Below are 20037 nucleotides of genomic sequence, written 5' to 3' on the forward strand. Positions count from 1 at the left end.
CACATATTGGTGATTTGGGATACGAAACGTTTAAGCGCAAGTGTTTATATAAATTTAAATATACAGACTAAAAATAATAAATAGTTAATCCAATTGACTATTTGTGTAAAGATATCAATATATCAACTTGACTTCATGTATCTTTGTTATTCATAAAATATATTACACAAACACATATTGGTGGTTTGGGATACGAAAGGTTTAAGCGCAAGTGTCACCAACACCAGCTAGTTACTCTAACTTTATAAAGAAGTAAGGTAAAGGGTCAAATTTGTTCTTAAATTATGCGAAATGAAATAAATTTGTCGTTTACCAGTAGTTGGAGTCAAATATGCACTTGTCGTTACTAATTAACAAATTTACTTTTGAACTATAAGACAAGGAGTAAATTTGTCCTATATTAATAGTTGGGTCAAATATATCCTCGTCATTATTAGTTAGGATCAGATTTTCCTCTAAATAATGCAAAACGGAATAGATTTCACAAATATACTTTTAAACGAAGCTTTGTTTGTATTTTTTCTCAAAAATAACTCACTCCGTTAAAAATATCATTGCACCTTAAAAATAGCTTAGCTTTCTTTTTAGTTATTAATGTAAAATTTTATTTCCACATTTTACAATAATGTTAAGCATACTAGGTAGTTATGAATGTGAATTGTGATCAAACAAACTTGATTTTGGTTCATGTTTCTAGTGGGAATTAGACAAAAACAATAAAGAAATTATTGGAATATTACGACCACATCGAATGAAATAAATAAATATTTATATAATTCAATGAATAAAAATAGTGACGTGACATCTCTAACAAGAATCACTAGTTATATAATTTCTCAATTTTTTTATATATAAAAAACATCTCATTTTAATTGAATCGAAGCTTCATAAAACTAGGGATAAGCCATACAAACGCACTTAAACTATGACGAAATTATCAGACATCTAAACTATGTGAGATTTTACGAACCTCTTGAACTTATTCTTTTCATAATATTTACCCCCATCATTTTATTTGATAGAAAAATAAGTTAAAACACATTTGCAAACACATGCTTATTTATTCTTTCATCCCAAAATTAAAATACACCTTGCGATTAATCAGATTGTACACTTCCACACACCAAGTTTTTACCAAAATAAAAAATAAATTTTAGGAAATGGATTAAATGATATTAATGAGGAATAGCCTGTTTGAATTGACTTATTTGAAATGTTTTTAAGTCAAAATATTTTTAAAACACTTTTTTAATATTTAGGTAAAATTTAAAGGTGCTTTTAAGTTACAATAATAAAAATAAGCCAAAAAATCATAAATTAAAATTTCTTTATAATTTTTTGTTTATAAATTTTAAATTTTTGACTTTTGACTTATAAATAAAAAGTCAAAAGTCAATTCAAACAGAAAATAATAAAAAAAGACAAAAGAGTATTTTAGGAAATGAAATAAATTATAATGATGAGATTATTAGGATATATTTAATTTTCCCCCATTTTTCACATGTATGAAATAAGAAAAAAGTATCAAAATTGAAAAATAAATAAATAGGGATTTTGATCTCTAAAAATTCAGAATTCTATGAATATACAAATTAAGAAATAATATGATTAATTAACAAATAATTTGTGTCACTTATCAAAATCAAGTATTTTCAATGAATATATATTATTCTAAAATATTTCATTATACAAATTAAGAAATAATATGATTAATTAACTATTAATTTGTGTCACTTACCAAAATCAAGTATTTTCAATGGCTATATATTCTAAAATATTTCATTATACAAATTAAGAAATAATATGATTAATTAACTAATAATTTGTGTCACTTACCAAAATTAAGTATTTTAAATGGCTATATATGCTAAACAATTTCATACATATTTCTCATTATCTTTTGAGTTTTGAGTACTAAATTATATTTTTAATGGCCACTATAAAATTCTCCCTTCAATCAGTTTTGTTACTTTGCATAGTTTTGTTTTCTATGTTGGCTCTTCATCAATGTAGGTTCATATCCATTCTTTTATATTTATTATTATTTCTATGAACATTTTTCAAGAAAAAGGAATAAAATACAGGCGATAAACGTATGTAAGAATAACTTTTATGCTTTGTCAGATCTTATATATTTTCTGTTTCTATGAAATGCAGGTGATGCACGTATAAGGATAGAAACAAAATCAATCGATCCATGCGTCGAAAATGATCAAACCAATCCACCCCAATGGTGTTGCAAGTTGTTTGAACCACTCAAATGCTATGATTCTATTGGTGCATGTCATGCAGAATGTTCTTAATGTTAATTTAAGAAATCCTTAGTTACGTTTATTCTAAATAATCAGTACACATGAATTTTGTATTGCTAGTTTGGTTGATGTGTAACGCAAATAAAAGAACTTGATTATCATTAATAAAATTCCAGTTTCAGTTATCAATATTTACTTATATTTTGATTATATTTATCTTACATATTTCATTTATTTGAAATTTAATGTGTTCATTATTTTTTTCATAACGTAAGAATTTATTATTCATTTGCAATCGAAATGAGTCAAATACTTTGCAAAAACAACCAAATGAGTTGTTCAAATCTTTTTTTCTTAAAGTTCTTGAACATCAATTAATTAATTAATTTCTCTACAAAATAAATCTTTAAAATCTAATAAAATGTGGAAATAATTTCATCTTGACTAATTGGAAATTGATTATTTCTGCAAAACTGAAGACAAAATGTTAGTATTTGAATGTTGATTTGATTCAATATATTAAAATTAAAATTAATATACAAATTCTTGATTTGTCACTCAATTAACTCAAATTACCTAGTAAAGTCCGGTATTTATTTTTTCGTTCCAATAAAGTAACTCTAGTTTTAAAAGTGAGAGGAAATGTTCAAAATAGTCCCTTAAGTTTGGGATTTGAATTAAAATAATCCTTATTCTTTGTTGTGAAACACTAATAGTCCTTCGACTAGTTTTACTTTTTTAAATCATAAATAAGATTATTTTTCGACTATTTTTTACTTTTCTTCTTTCATATTAATTATTTTATTTTTCTAAAGATTAATGGAGTAACATGGAATCAATTCCATCTTTGACTGTTTACCATGACTTTTTAGATTACGTATTAATGGCCTAAATAATTTGACTCTAACATGAATTGAAATATGATTTTGCTTAAATATAATGAAATAAAAAAATAATATTTAGTTTTAAAAAAAACGTGTAAGAGTTTATAGCGTTGGCTCAAATGTAAGGCAAATAAACTCATTGCTTTATGCTTCACAAAAATTTAGATTTTTATGTCATTTGTAGATATATTATTCTCGTCTCTCATATTTTATAGTGATTAATTGACGTTTTAAAAATGTGACACCGCTTATAACTTAAAAATATTTTTAATATCATGTGATATTATTCAATTTACGCGTAGCTCACACGATTCTTAAAAAAAATAATCCTTAAAACTACTAATTATTCTCATATTCAACAATAACGTTAAGCATATTAGGTTATTATAAATGTGACAAATGATGCTTGATTTTGACACATGTTTCTAATGAAATTAGACAAAAGCATAAAGAAATTATGGATCGATTACAATCACATCGAATGAAATAAATTGAAATTTATATCATTTATATAATTCTGGTCATAAAAATAATGATGTGACATCTCTTATGAACAAGAATTACCAGTTATCTAACTTTGCAGTTTTTCAAATTTTCTCTCGTTTTAATCCAAAAAAATCAAGGTTTTAATTGAATTGAAGCTTCATAAAAACTAGGAATATTAAGGCATTGCAACACACTTAAATCATGAGAAAGTTTTCAAATTTTCGTATCTGAACTATGCAGGTTCTATGAACCCCAATTTATTTTTCGTATTATTGACCTTATTCACTAATTACTTGATTTTAAAAAGGGAAAAAAATTCAAACACAAATATACAAACACCAATTTATTCATTTTTCATCAAAAAATAAAATTCACCTTGCGCAATTAATTAGGAAAATAAATTAAAACATATTAATGAGGTGTAGTAAAATGAAATGGAAGAGTTATTTTAGGAAATGAAATAATTTATAAAAATGATGAATGAATTAGTAAGATATATTAAATTTTTTCCCCAATTTATTTTGCATCCTTGATTCTATGGATGTATAGATTAGGAAATAACTTGATTAATTAATTATTAGTTTGCATCATTTACCAAAATCAAGTAATTGCAATGGCTATATATTTTGGACAATTTCATACATATTTTTCACTATCTTTTGAGTTTCGAACATCAAATTATATTTTTCATGGCCACTATAAAATTCTCCTTTTTATCAATTTTGCTACTTTGCGTAATTTTATTTTCTCTGCTGGCTCTCCACCAATGTATGTTCATATTTTATTATATTCTATACTTATTATTATTTAATTTTTTATGCACGGTTAGTACATAGAAGTCAATTGATCTTATATTTTTTTTATTATAAAATACAGGTGATGAAAGTATAACAGTCGGGGTGAAAGATTTCGATCCATGCTTCAAGGCTTCTGAACCACCAGAACTTTGGTGTTGTGAATTGGATAAACCAAATATATGTTATTCATTTCAACAAGCATGTCATGATAATTGTCACTAATGATAAATTTTCAATAATAATAATGTTTTATTAGGAAAAACATTATGTTTTTTCTTAATAAACACTTATAAGATAAGTTTTATGTTGCGAGCTTTATTGATGTATAAATAACTAAAGAGTGAATATCATTAATAAAGTTCAGTTTCAATTATCAATATACACTTTGAATTCATATATTCAGATTATATTTATTTTATGTATTTTGTTTATTTAATACAACAATTATTTATTCAATTGCTCTACAAAAATGTTCTTTTAAAATCTATTAAAATATGGAATTAATTTCATATTGACTAATTGGAAGTTGATTATTTCTGCAAAATTGAAGATATAATGTTACTATTTGAATGTTGATTTGATTAATTCAATATATTAAAATTAAAATTAATATATACATATTCAAAAACTAATAGTCTCTTAAGATTGGGATTTGAATTAAAATAATCCTTATTCTTTGTTGTGAAACACTAATAGTCCTTCAACTATTTATTCACTTGTTACTTCATAATAAGTTTTTTTTTCTTATTCTGTAGGTAAGTCTAACAATATAAATTTAAAAAGAATAAAAACTTCATACTAATAATACTTTAAAAGTAAAAAAAAAAAAAAAAAGATGAAGGTTGTTAATTTAGATGGTAAAATAGATACAACTTCAAAAGATTCACATTTCAAATTTTAATTTCAAAATTTATGATTAAACGATCGAAAAATAAAAAATAAAAAATAAAAAATATATATATATATATTACTTTACTTTACTTCTTATTTAGAAGTGAGACTTAGAAGGACTAACACTGCATTAATATCTTGTACAACATGCATATAATTTTGTATATTAACTTTTGACTGCATTAATTAGTTGTACAACGTGCAAAAAGAATTGTACATTAATAGAATGACTAACACCAAGGACTAACATTGCAATTATTATTATTACTCATTACTTAGAAGGACTAACATTGCAATTATTATTATTACTCATTACTCCTTATTAGAATTATTATTATTACTCATTTTGCTCCTTATTAGAATTGACACTTTAAAGCACGAACACGGCACTACCATGTTGTACACAAAGCATTTCAAATTGTACTATAAAATTAATTGTGCCTCATTAATTGTACACGTGCCTTTCTACATATACAACAACACATATGAAGAATTAATTTTCTGACAATTTTGGTTATATTTTTCTTTAAAATAATTATTGCCTCGATTTTTATTTTTATTTTTAACATTTATTTTTAATTTTAAAAGATTGGAAATTTTATGTTAAAAATTTAAATAATAGAAAAAATTATTTATTTAACTTTTATCAGCATCAATACTACTAATTTATTTGACGTTTTTTCTTAATCTTCATCTCATCATTAATGTTATTTATATAATTTTCTTAAATCACTTATTTTTTCTTTTTNNAATTATATTTATTTAATAAATTATTAATCTATTTATAGTTTTTTATTATTAATTACTAATAGATAATTAATTTACTTCCTTTTTTTAAAAACTAAAATTTTCAGTTACCCAATTTTAGGGATTTCCTTTCCTTGTTTACCGTTAGCATCCCCAATCATCGATCACACCACCATCCCACACGTTTCTTCACTCCCACACGACTCAACCCACAACCCACTATCAACCTTTCTTCATTCTTTCTCATCTAGTCTAACATCAAAACCGATTACCCATCTTACCCATGATTATTCATCATCATGTCTAAGAAACAAATTGAAACTCCACGAAAGAGCTCTAGATTTGACGAAATTTCAACTGATGATGCTCATGCTCCATCGTTTAATATATTATCTCAAATACCCCGTTTAAAACTGTTCAAATTTCGGACACCAGTGGTCCATCTCGTTCAAAGAATCAAAAAGATAAAAATAATGAAGCAAACCAAAGTGCGACTACGGCAAATCAAAGGAGGAAGAAGAGGAAGGGGGGAAAACTTGTTGAAACCCCTCCAGAGTCTGATTCCTACTCAGATTTGAATTTTGTTGGTCAAACAAAAAAGAAGAAAACAAAAAAAGCAACAAAGGTTGAAGTCGCTGAAACATCAAAACCTTATACAAGAAGAAAAACAAAAAAGGATGAACCGGAATTACCAAAATCCAAAAAGCCCAAAAAAGTGGTTAAGGTAAGTAATTTATTTAATTTATTTTTCACATTACTCAAAATAGTTATTTTTTTCATATCACATTAATATTATTGTTGTTTTCAAATTTTTGTTTTTCTGAAATTTGTTCCAAATCTGAATAAAATGTTTATGCATTTGATTATAAATTTTAAATGATGTATTTTGTATGAATTATGATACAACATTGATATGCATATGAATTATTAATTTTTTTTTTCAAATTTTATGATCTTATTTAACTACTCTGTATTGTATAGGTACTCCTGAAATTTTTTGAATAATAAGTGTATGAAGTGTGTGTGAATAATATATGTATGGAGTGTGTGTGAATAATATGTGTATGCAGTGTGTGTGAAATGTGAATATAATGTATGTCGTATTTTTTATAAATATTGTGTATGAAATGTGAACTATGGTTATTGCTGGAAAGAAAATTGTGTATACAGTGTGTGTGAATAATATGTGTATACTGTGTGTGTGAAATGTGAATATAATTTATGTCATTTCTTTATACATACTGTATATGAAGTGTGTGTGAAATGTGAACTATGGTTACTGCTGGAATGAAAATTGAATTCTATGTGTGTGAAGTGTGTGTGAAATGTGAAACTATTAAGTTATGTATGATTTGTGTATTTTAACTGAATAATATGTGTATGAAAATGATATTTATGTATGAAACTGAATAATACTCGCTCCGTCCCTTTTTAGTTGTCCACTTTAGAAATGGCACACAGATTAAGGCAACAATGATTAGCACAGTAAAGTTACAATTTTACCCTTATGACAACTTTTCACTTCAAAATTACAACCACTTATTTGAATTAAAGTGAAATAAATTGGAGGGGAACAACATACACTTTTACAATTTTCAAGAAGTGTAAATAAGGGTATAATAGGAAAAATTTGTTGTCCTTTCTTGATTTGTCAAAATGGACAACTAAATAGGGACAACCAAAAAAGGAAATATGGACAAGTAAATAGGGACGGAGGGAGTATGTGTATGAAGTATCTTTTAATGTAGTATACACAATTTTATTTTATAGGAAAGGAAGAGACACACACTGGTCTTCATGTACCAACATGTACTAATCGGATGGAGTTGTTGGAGTATAAATCAAAGTTGGTTGATGTTCTATCAACATCAGAAACTCTCCTATTCACAACAACTAGAGAATTCGGATTATCCATTGCTATATTCTTCAAAGTTATGCACAATGGATATTTAGTAACGAAATCTAAATTAACTTTCTTTTGATCTAAAAAACCCGCACACCAACATCATTGTGGATTCTAACAGGTGGACATCTATCATTTACTAAATATTTTATCTCTAAATCATTTATAATTAGTATCTGTCATAAGCTGCGATGTTATCACACTTACTAGACCACTATAAAGACTAGAAGAATCGTATATAACCCCCTCCATTTGAAAATCGACATAATTCCCTGTTTCATTAAAAAAAAATACAAATTAGTCTCACATTATAAACAAACAATTCGAAATACAAATATCATTCAGACAGATAGAACATTACAAAACAATTTTTATATTCAATTAAAAAAACATTTCATACAAATATCATTCAAATAGTACATTCCAAACACTTTCATACTATTTTAATACAAATTTCATACATCAAATATGTACATTTTTTTTTTACGAAAATACTTCATTAATGTCACACAAATTTATACAAAAATGTCAATAATAAAATTTCAAAATTAATACAACCTTAAAACACTTATCATACAATTCATCAAAATTTCAAAAAAACTTTTTTTTTTCAGATTACTGGACATGCTTTCATACAAATTTCATACTTTCTTAATATACATTTCATACATATATCATTAAGACAGCTTATTTCATAAGAACTTTCGAACTCACTTAATACACATTTCCTACAACAAATAATCATACATTACAAATATCTATATCTTATCGTACCAAATAATTCATTTCTAACTCACTAATTTTACTTCTGAAATGACAACATCTAATATAACACACTAAAATTTATAATTTAATACCAACTTAAAACACTAGTTATACAATTCGTCAAAAATCCAAATAACTGTTTTTACATCTTACAAAAAACATTTTCTTACAAATTTCTTTCCAATAATTCTATTAAATTCATTCATAAATATACAATTACTTTATACTTTAAGAAAAAAAAATACACAAAACAATCACAAAAACAGAAAATCACTAATATTATACATTTCACAACAGTTAACAAGTAATGATATCATCTTACACATAGAGACGATTTACAGTTTAATAATATTTTTTTCATTTCAATGTAATTTAAAAACAAACACTAAACAATAATAAATACTAACCCGAAGGATCCCATCTTCCACCATTCTTAATTAGAATTGATACGTAATTGTCCATCTCAATAAAATCAATTTTTTTCAATGAAAAAAACCTTCAATTACTCTATTCTGGTAATTTTTTAGGCTGAAGAATTAAGAGAGAAAACGTTGAAGAAAAAAAGGATATGATCTGATTTTTTATTTTATTTTAACTGATTTTGAGTGAATTAAGGATAAAAAATATTGTTAATTTGTTTGGATCCCTTATTTTATGCTAATCATTAATTATCTACAATAAGTTCAAATTAAATTACAGGCCACAATTTCAGTTTTTACTTTATTATTTCTAATTTCATTTTTTTTTAATTTTCGTTTATCTTTTTATTTATTTTTTAACTTTTTTCCAATTAATAAAAATATTTCTTTTTTTTGTGAATTTGTTATAACCTGAAATTTTTAATGCTATAGCTTAAAAGTCTAAATCTACTGCTATAGCTTGAAAATAGTACTATAATATATGTCATATATGAAATTTACACTTTTGAATTAAAATAATCCTTATTCTTTGTTGTGAAACACTAATAGTCCTTCAACTATTTTTTCACTCTTTACTTCATAATAAGTTTTCTTTCTTATTCTGTAGGTAAGTCTAACAATGTAAATTAAAAAAGAATAAAAACTTCATACTAATACTTTAAAAGTAAAAAAAGAAGAAGGTTGTTAATTTAGATGGTAAAATAAATACAACTTCAAAAGATTCACATTTCAAGTTTTAATTTCAAAGTTTATGATTAAACGATTGAAAATAATAATAATAATAAAAAAAAAATAATAATAATAATAATTAAAAAAAATAAAAAAAATAAAATAAATATATATATATATATATTCAACAAGAAAGAGTCCTTACAAACAAAGAAAAAAGAATGAATGAATTCCTAGCTACCACTGACCAACAGGCAAGAAAATGTATGCATTTTGCATTAATGAGGGAGACAACACTGCTATATGTTTTAAATTATCTATCGTATTCTATTTTTGCACATTTTTTTAAAAAATACTTAAAAAGAATTTTGACTATCTAATTCTTATTTGTCCTAATTCAATTTATTTGTCGTCATTTCATAATTAAAGTATTTATAATTTTCAAGAATAATTACTATTAAAAGTAAAATAAAAAATTTAATCAATNTAAATCATAATAATTAATAGCTTAAAATATTTCAAAACATATAAAAAGTTTTTGGTAACTTTCAAAATTTCATCTATACCGCATAAATTGGGAGAAATATAGATATATAGATATTTTAAGTTGCTAATTATTGAGAGTTATAGTTCGTTTTATGTAATTTTCATATATATTACTCGGTCCTGATTTATGTGATACAAATGAAATTTCAAAAGTCAATGAATTTTTTATAAGTTTTTTTTTATATTAACTTGTTAATTATTGTGATTTCTAATATATTTACGTAAAACATACTCTAAATACAAAAAATTAGCAACTTAAAATATATAAAAACATACTAAAAAATTGATTAACTTCAAATTTCATATGTACCACATAAATTAAAACAGAAACAGTAACATATATTGGATCCCGTGCTGACACGGGGTCCCATATCTAGTATATATATATATTCAACAAGAAAGAGTCCTTACAAACAAAGAAAAAAGAATGAATGAATTCCTAGCTACCACTGACCAACAGGCAAGAAAATGTATGCATTTTGCATTAATGAGGGAGACAACACTGCTATATGTTTTAAATTATCTATCGTATTCTATTTTTGCACATTTTTTTAAAAAATACTTAAAAAGAATTTTGACTATCTAATTCTTATTTGTCCTAATTCAATTTATTTGTCGTCATTTCATAATTAAAGTATTTATAATTTTCAAGAATAATTACTATTAAAAGTAAAATAAAAAATTTAATCAATTTTCCTTAAATTTTTAAAATAATAAATAATTTGAAACAATTATTCTAAAAGTAAATAAATGGGACCTAAAGAAAGATTTCATTAATTTCTGTCTTAAAGTTGTCTTTAGTTTACACGCGAGTAAAACAACCTTTTTGGCAGCAAATTCACTGCACTTTAATTTAAACACAAGTAACTTTATAGTACTGCCTTATTGCTATTTCAAATCTTTAAGCTTTTCTATAATAGCATCGTTTGAATTGATATTTTTTTTAAATAATATCACAACAAATACTGTAATTACATGAGTAAAGTCAAATATAATTTTTGAAAAATTAACCAAAAAGTAAAAAAGTTTTATTTTGACCTTTTCAAAAAGCTCAAATAGTCGGTGAGTGAGTCAATAATATTAAAGTCAAAATCTGGCTAAAAAGAGTTCAATTGGGCAGTGGAATCCCATGTTTCTTGGTCACTGTTTTTTGTCTTTTTACTCTTTAAAATACCATTTCAAAATTCAAAGTATTGTGTCCTAATTGGCCTTATTTAATTGCATCAAGACAAGAGTTTTTCAAATATATTCTCATAGTTTACTTTTTGAGAGTCGAACAATAAGAACTTTAACTAAAATAGATACAATCATACTCATGATTCATGAAACACGACTCACTTTGAAAGAATATTTGTGTTGATATAGTAAACACACGAGATTCAAACTCTCTTGCTAAAAAGCATAGAAGTTCAAAAACAACCACAAAATCGACTTCGTGTGATGTATAGGTCAAGAGTTCGAAGTGTGAAGACAGTCTCTAATGCTTGCATTGTATTAGGTTGTCTACATCACACTTCGTGAGTTGCTGCCCTTCCTGAACTTAGCTAACACAAAATGTTTTGTGCACCAGACTACCCCTTTTACGCTTTTGAGTTCTATCATCCCTACATCTTTGTGACACAAACAAATTAAAACTACAAGACAATATAAGACAGCAAGACAAATGATTGCTCAAACAAACTGAGTTGACTAAATTGAAAGAACATTTGATCATTTTTCAATGGCAATTATACACCAGAAAACTTAAGGAAAAAAAAAGAAAAAAAAATTCAATGGTAGGTACAATAAAACCAGCTCAAAACTCCAACTACTTGTTCCTATTCAGCAAACACTCAATTTGCTTCATGATTTTCCCTATTTGGCATTTACAAAACATGTTTGGACAGTTAAAAAGTAGGACAAGTAGTTACAAGATTAACAAAATTCTACACTTAGTTAACCGAAAGCTTCTGGTTCGCCTAATGTTCATCGTTGTTAAAAGCTCCTTTCGACTGTATTATAACCCGAGCTCCTGATGCAAGCCTGTTGAAAGAAACGAAGAAGACATTTCAACTAACTTAATTCGATACCAAGGAACATAACATATCTTTAGTTATAAGTAATACTTAACTTTCTTCGATTTTGATCACATTGTCTTTCTCCTCTCTGAAAGAGTTTATTCTATTTGAGTGTCTCTTGTCAGACGGCTCTGTAATTCGCTTGCTTCCTCCACAGGATGTATCGGATGTAATGGTCCGGGAACTGCCTATTCCGTCTGATGAGATTCTAGGACCTTCGGAAAGAGGAGATTTCATTGACTCACTTCTTGCTTGCTGCTTATTCAGGGACGCCTTGATGGAACGTGGAATGCACTTTATGACTGAGCTTTTCTCCTCTTTGTCTTCAACTGAATCTCCATGTTCTTGATCTGTCCTGCATCAACAAATTCGGTTTCCAACTCAACATTTAGAATGACATGCAAAATCGGACAAAGAATTCTTGGTCAATAGCTACATTTTTTCTTAAATAGTAAGTAGTTCTATCGGCAATCCACACAATTACTCAAGCTAGTTCTATCACTCATATAACATCAAATAACCAATGTCCGAACCATCACATTCTCGCTTCCCTCATTTTGTCCTCTAGCTTGTCCCGAATATCTTAGTTCCTATATCTATCTCCCCTAGTATGCCCAAACATCCATCTCAATATCCTCATTTTCGCTACCTTCATCTTCTGGACGTGTGAGTTCTTGACTGGCCAACACTCCACCTCATACAACATAGCAGGTCTAACAAATATTTTATAAACCTTACCTTTAAGTGCCAGTTTTCTCCTTAACCATTGTCAAAAATGTTGATTTTTTTCCCGAATAATGCAAAGATACTTTACGACAATCACCATGAGAAAGGACAAAATAATCAAACATGAGAATCAACATATGATTTGCACTATGAATGTTGACATGACTAAAACTGAAGGAAATCTATAATACTTTGGTTTAACAAATCCAAACTACTGTTTAATTGGTAAGAAGTCTGAAATATCATATTGGTAAAGCATCTATTAATTATATATCAAGTGATTATACTGTTTTAGTGTAGAAGAATAGCAAAAAACAGCAACCTGTCAGCATTGTAGGATGACGACCGCTTTAGAAGAGTAGGTTCCTTGGGCATATTCGTCTCGAGAAGGCTGCCGCTAAAGTATTCCTTATCTTCCAACCTCAAACTCATAAACCTAGGATTCTCTGCCAGGCAATCAAGATCTCCTAAAGTTAACGAGGTTGAGAACAGAGGAGACGGGAACTTTGAATGTGAAAACCTCGGCCTGTAGGTAGGAATAAGGCCAAAACTATGATCCTTTACTGAAATCGATCCACAAGAAATTAGTTGCATCAGCACATTTGAGGGCTTTAGCTTAGTTTTTGGAACCCGAAATTCCTCTCCTTCAATTATTCTAAAGCTGTTGAGCTTATTAATATCAGCTCTGATGAGGGATTCCAAGGTATCTGTTCTACCACCTGATGACGATGCACTTGACGAGGACGGAGCAGGCGATACTGTCTCCCGGCATATCTGTGCAGATTCATTTGATGGTTGAACCTGAACCTGTACCTGAACCTCATGAATTTCATTATTTCCAAGCTCTATAGACCCATCATCTGTTGAAACCCCTCTCGTGCAAGTCTCTGGAGGTGTAGCTTTACTTGCATTTTCATCAGTCTGAGTTGAAGCATCGGCAAGGCCTTCATTCTTATAGATCTTGTACTCTGCCAAGCTTAATGAGCCATTCCATGAAGAGCTTTTATCAGCACTAGACGACTGAGGAGATACCGCTGAAGAACCTGATTGTTGAACAGGAGGTGATGATTCATCATCTTGAGAATTCTTTGTACCTTTTTCATTCATGCTAGAAGAAGACGAAGTGTCGTCTTGGCTTCTAGAGGATTGTGGTTCCGGCAGCAGCTTTGGATTTGACAATCTAACATTTCCAGTAGGACTGAAGCGACCTGGAATCAAAAGGCCAGTTCACTCGCGTAGTTGGTTTATAAGCACTAATGATCTCAAAATTTTAACCATTCATAGAACGATAAATTAGTGCAGCCAAACTCATCCATTATTCTAATTTGTTGCAGTAACACTCACAACTACAGTCTAACCTTGTAATAACATCGTTTGTCTCCATATTTTTTTGGATGCTATAGTGAAATGACGTTATTGAGAACATATAATATAACACAACATGAAAGATAGGTTCCATAGAAATACATAGTTATTGTAGTGAAATGTTGCTATAGAGAGGTCTAACTGAATTAGACAAACAATCATGTGGTTCACATTTTACATTTACATAAGGTCTAATTTACCTGCATCGGATTCATCGAAAAGCTCTGAGCCTTTAAGAACATATTCATTACCATGAGCAGGAAGAATGAGGTCATCTTCAGAGAGATCATGCCAGACGAAACCGTTCTTGTAGCTTCTGTTTTCATAATCAAACAAAACATTAAGCACACGGACTACATTTATATCTGCCATTTAAAGCCAAATTTGACAACAAACCTAAATTGTTCAATAATTCCTACCTCTTGCAAGACCATGAGTACAACGAAGCCATTCCTCGACCTCTCAAAACGTTAAGCCTCTCAATTACATCTTCAAAAGTAGTACAACACAAATAAATTTTCCAAAACAAAACAAAAACAATTTAGTACTATAACTTAGATTCTACAATCAAACATTTGTTTACCCCTTAAGTAGAGACCATCAGTGGAAGACAGGGGCACTTCAATGAAATGAGGATGTTCGAGCTGTCGATTTCTACAGAGATAGTATACAACAGGCACTTTGCCATTACTCAACCGTGCCGGCTGCTGCTGCTGATACTTAGGTGATTTCTCAGTCCAAACTTTTGCTCTCTCTGGACTCAACTGCCCGTATTTCTTCATACGCCCGTCCATTGAAACAATTAACTTCACACCAAGAAACAAACCCTAACTCACAAGTGAACCACCATCCTCAACTTGATCTCAACAAATACCTAGTGAATCAGTTCAACAATGAAATCATCAATCAACTCAGCACCACACATTTCCATTGAAATTACCTCTAATAAGCTACAATTAGATCTGAAGATTGAAAACCCAAAAACAGCAAGAAATCATACAGTAGAAACATACAAAAACAGACAATCCACCATTTCCATTTTCAGATATGACAAATACTGAACACCCATTTGCTTATTTAGTCCAGAAAAAAGTTAAATTAGCTTAATAAGGTCAAAATATGGAATCTTGATAAGTACCCACTTACAGAAATGTCTTAAAACAACCAATTTTGCACACATTATGAAAAACAAAGATTAAAAAATGGAATCTTGATAAGTACCCACATACAGAAATGAGTTAAAACAACCAACTTTAGCACACATTATGAAAGACAAAGATCAAAAAATGGAATCTTGATAGTACCCACATACAGAAATGTGTTAAAACAACCAACTTAAGCACAGATATGGAAAACAAAGATCAAAAAATGGAATCTTAATAAGTACCCACATACAGAAATATCTTAAAACACCCATTTTTTGCACAGATTATGAAAGACAGATCAAAAAATGGAATCTTGATAAGTACCCACATACTAAAATGTCTCAAAACAACCAACTTAAGCACAGATATGGAAAACAAAGATCAAAAAATGGAATCTTGATAAGTACCCACATACATAAATGTGTTAAAACACCCAATTTTTGCACAGAAATTATGAAAGACAAAGACCACCATTTTTTCCCAACCTGAGAGGTAACATGGATAGTGTTTAATGCATGATAAAGGGGACCATACAGAGTAGCATTGGGAGGAAAAATGGATTGAACTGACAGGTTAAAAAAACAGAAGGATTTATCGAAAAGACAGAGAAGAATGAAAGGGACTGGTAAGATACGAGCTTTTTCTTGAACTGTAGTGTTAGTAGTACTGTGTGACTCTGTGTTTATGAGTTCTTTGAGGGGTTTTCTTCTCTTTTGCTTTTCCCCCTAACTTTTTTCATGGCTTTTTCCTCATTTTACTCTGGTTGTGTTTGCTTGTGAGAGAGTATTCGAATGGGGTTTTCTAGTTTACTTTCTTTTCTCTGGCTTTTTCTTCTGATTGGAATTGTTTTGTTTTGGTTTTTTGGTCCCTTTCTTGTACATTTTGTTATCTTCTTCCCCTCTTTGTAATGTTTCCGAGAAGTGTTGAAAATGCTTCTGAACTTGATGTAAATTATTAATTTTATTTTTGAATTATTGACAGCCTTGTAAACATTATATACTTGACTAAATACACCTCCGACTTGCCACATGACATAGCAAGTAGTCTCTAACTCTTGTTAGGAGTTTGTGACTCTTAATAAAAAATCGAGAGAAGTGTTTAAAACACCTCTAAATTTGACGAGAATTTAGGGGTGTATTTCACTAAATATGTTACAAGATTTGGATGTATTTAAGTTTAGTTAATTAAGTAAATGAGTGTTTTTTTTCAACACTGTTAATAGTTTGGAGATGAAATAAATAAGAGAAAATTATATAATAACAAACTATTAATTCAAATTAAATATTATAATCATAGTTTGATTTAATTGTACCCTGTAGCAAACTGTTGCTATTTCACCTCTCTCACTGGTGAATCTCGCTCGCCACTCTCGTTCTCGTTGAGCAGTCTCACTCACCTCTCTCGCTTTTATACAAACACAAATGTATAAAATGCGTTTATGTTTGTATAAAGCGAGAGAAAATTATATATATACATATATTTTTGTTCCCCTCTCCCAGATCTCGCTCGCCACTCTCACTCGCTTCTCTCACTTTATACAAACACAAATGTATACATTGTATTTGTGTTTGTATAAAGCGAGAGAAAATTGTATATACAAATACAAATGCATATATTTTCGTCCTATACACTTATGATTATACAAATACGATCTTCCTCTGCCCAGCTTTCTTTTGTTTTCTCTCTTTCTCGCTTTATACAAACAGTCTATACAATTGATTCTTTTGTATATGTATACCGAAACAGATTATACAATTGCTTCTTTTGTATATATGTATAGCGAAATAGCCCTAACAAATATAAAGTTTGTTATGGAGCGCAATTATGCAAACTATAGCTATAACATACAAATATGATTTTTGTGTTTGATATATATGAAAGTTGCTCAATAAATAATTCACACGGAGTTTAGGTGTGTTTTGAACATTTTTTCTCTTTTCTTTTCGATGTCTCTTTATACCCGAGCTTCAAAAAATTTAACAGTACAATTGGTTAGTTATTTAAATATTTATTATATTGATGAGAGTTTGATTTTTCGCTTTGTAATTGTTTACCTTTCTCCGACTACAATATAGAGAAAAAAACATTAAACAAAAAAAACACCCACCCCTCCTCTAACCCCACATTTCACAATTTAATTGGAATTCAAAATTTATTAGTTTGATTCATTTAGATTGATGTCAAAACTTATTAAAGAGAAAAGTGTTTCCCGTTTTATATTTTACTTGGATTGTTTTGGTATAATTATCAAATATTTGAAAATCACTAGCCTTTTCCTTTATTACTTCTATTTTCTTGACATAATTGTTTGATATCTGATATTTACTGATTTAAATAACTTAATTTGTGTTGAATCTAAAGGAGAAACCACATTTCCCTTCACAATTTGATTTGTCCAGTTGATTTAGATTTGTGTCACAATCTATTAAGAGGAAATGTCTCATTTCATAATTCTTATATTTTCTTGATATGATTATCTAATATTTGAAATTTATTAATTCGGATAATTTATATTTTTATCAAAATTTACTAAAAGCGAAAATACTCTCTATTAGAGGATTTTTCTTATTCTCATGATTTGGAAGCAAGATTTCTAATTAAGAGCGAAATAATTTTGCACTACATTCTTGATTATTTAATTTACTTTGAAAAATACAGCAGATAAATTAACACATCGGAGTCAAAAAGGAATGTAAAATGAGACTATTTTTAGAGAATAATAGTAGTAGATTAGGTGGCAGTTCTATTCTATTAAATAATTTAGACTATTTACTTAATCAAAGTCAAAATAAATTTATTAATAAGAAAAATATAACTCTACTTATGTAAGCTTCACCTTTTTTGTTTTTTAAAAGTTTGAAAGGAAGAGTTGGTAGATAATTATGTAAAAGTAATCCTACGACAAATTATTACTTTTAAATATTAAATTCGATGGGACAGACCTACCTAACAATAATATGAAATGAATGGAATAAAATGAAATCGATGAAAGGCAGTCCAATGTATTATATTTTCACTATATATGAAATTTGAGAAAAAATCGAATTGTAAGGATCTATTCTATCTAATTTATTTTGTATTTCTGCAGAAAGTTACTTAAATTCATAATCTTCTGTCACACATCATCAATTTTATTAGTGATTTCAAGACTCCTCATCATTTAATAAAATAGATATAAGGTATAGTTATAGTCAATTCTAATTAATTTGAATAATCAAAACATCTTACAATTAATCTCTTCGTTCCAGAAACATTTACGAATTTTAAATTTGAGACCGCCATTTGAGAGAATTATTAACACTACCCTATATGAGAAGGTGCTTAAATGACATAGTCATATTAAATATTAATTTTACTTAATCAAGAATTGGTAGCTCAATATGATATCAGATTGTTGGTACATAAACAAATGTATAATAAATAAAGAATAGAAACTGACAAAAGACACAATAATATTCTTGTCCACTCCAATAACAGGTAGCTGACTCAGACAGTAGTGGATTAAGTAATCTATTATAATAACTAATTAATAATATTACTTCGTTTTAAAATACGTGTTTTTTTATATAAAAAAAAATTCAAAATAAATGTCATTTTAGGAATTTAGGATAAAAATTAATATTTTTCAACTATATTTTTATATTCCATCTTTTTTATTTTTAATAAATAATTATTAAATAAAGATGGTTTAATAAACTGCATATTATATTTATTAATTTATTAATAGATATTTTTTATTTAGATGATATTTATTTTGAAACAGAGTACTAATTAATGTGTGTAAAGTTTAAGTGACACTTTCTTTAATTGCTTCATGATAAGGGAACCCAATTTGTTTAAAGGTTTTCTTTTTTCTTTTCAGTTTTTCAAACTACAGAATATTCTCTTCACTTTTTTGTTTTTGTTTTTGTTTGTGTTTTTATTAGACATGCCTTCAATATTGATAATTCAGGTTTGGGCATTAAAAAAAGTTGTTGTGAAGTTAGTGTTATGATGGTGATGATAGGTATTGTTCGTTTTGATTCAATAAATCTCGTGTATATTTTTTCAGGTTATAGTATTATAGAGATTAAGGGTGTGCTTGGTATGAAGGAAAACATTTTAAATGTTTTCCAATTTTCTCATGTTTGGTTGGGTTAAATGTTTTGGAAAATGTTTTTCAAATCAACTCATTTTCCTCAAATTTAAGGAAAATGACTTCCCTTCAAAACTTAAGGAAAACATTTTCCAAACCTCTCTTCCAACTTCAAATTACAATTACTTTTTTGTTGAAAAAATCAATTTATTTTGTCCCTACCCTCAAACCAGCCCCCCAACCACCCCCCCAAAAAATAATAATTTTAAAGCTTATTTTTAATAAGTAAAATCCCGATCATAGATCACCC

General features: G+C 27.9%; 1 protein-coding gene across 6 annotated transcripts; it reads right to left on the reverse strand.

Moving 5' to 3' along the window:
* Nucleotides 1–12069: 12069 nt before the first annotated feature.
* On the reverse strand, nt 12070–16465 carry LOC125844848 (protein SOSEKI 3). 6 transcript variants are annotated; one of them, XM_049524200.1, is made up of 6 exons: nt 16068–16465; nt 15091–15381; nt 14927–14996; nt 14708–14823; nt 13465–14350; nt 12070–12771 (listed from the first exon to the last, which is right to left on the reverse strand). In XM_049524200.1, exons 2-6 carry the CDS (start codon nt 15299–15301, stop codon nt 12465–12467), a joined length of 1590 nt encoding a protein of 529 aa, XP_049380157.1. In that variant the 5' UTR covers nt 15302–15381; nt 16068–16465; the 3' UTR covers nt 12070–12464. The 6 variants fall into 6 exon arrangements, with proteins under 6 accessions (XP_049380157.1, XP_049380158.1, XP_049380159.1 ...); XM_049524201.1 differs by having other exon boundaries at nt 16064–16465; XM_049524202.1 differs by lacking the exon at nt 16068–16465 and adding an exon at nt 15977–16051.
* Between the last annotated feature and the right edge of the window lie 3572 nt (nt 16466–20037).

This window comes from Solanum stenotomum, chromosome 11, assembly GCF_019186545.1.
Source record: "Solanum stenotomum isolate F172 chromosome 11, ASM1918654v1, whole genome shotgun sequence".
NCBI classification, from domain to species: Eukaryota; Viridiplantae; Streptophyta; class Magnoliopsida; order Solanales; family Solanaceae; genus Solanum; species Solanum stenotomum.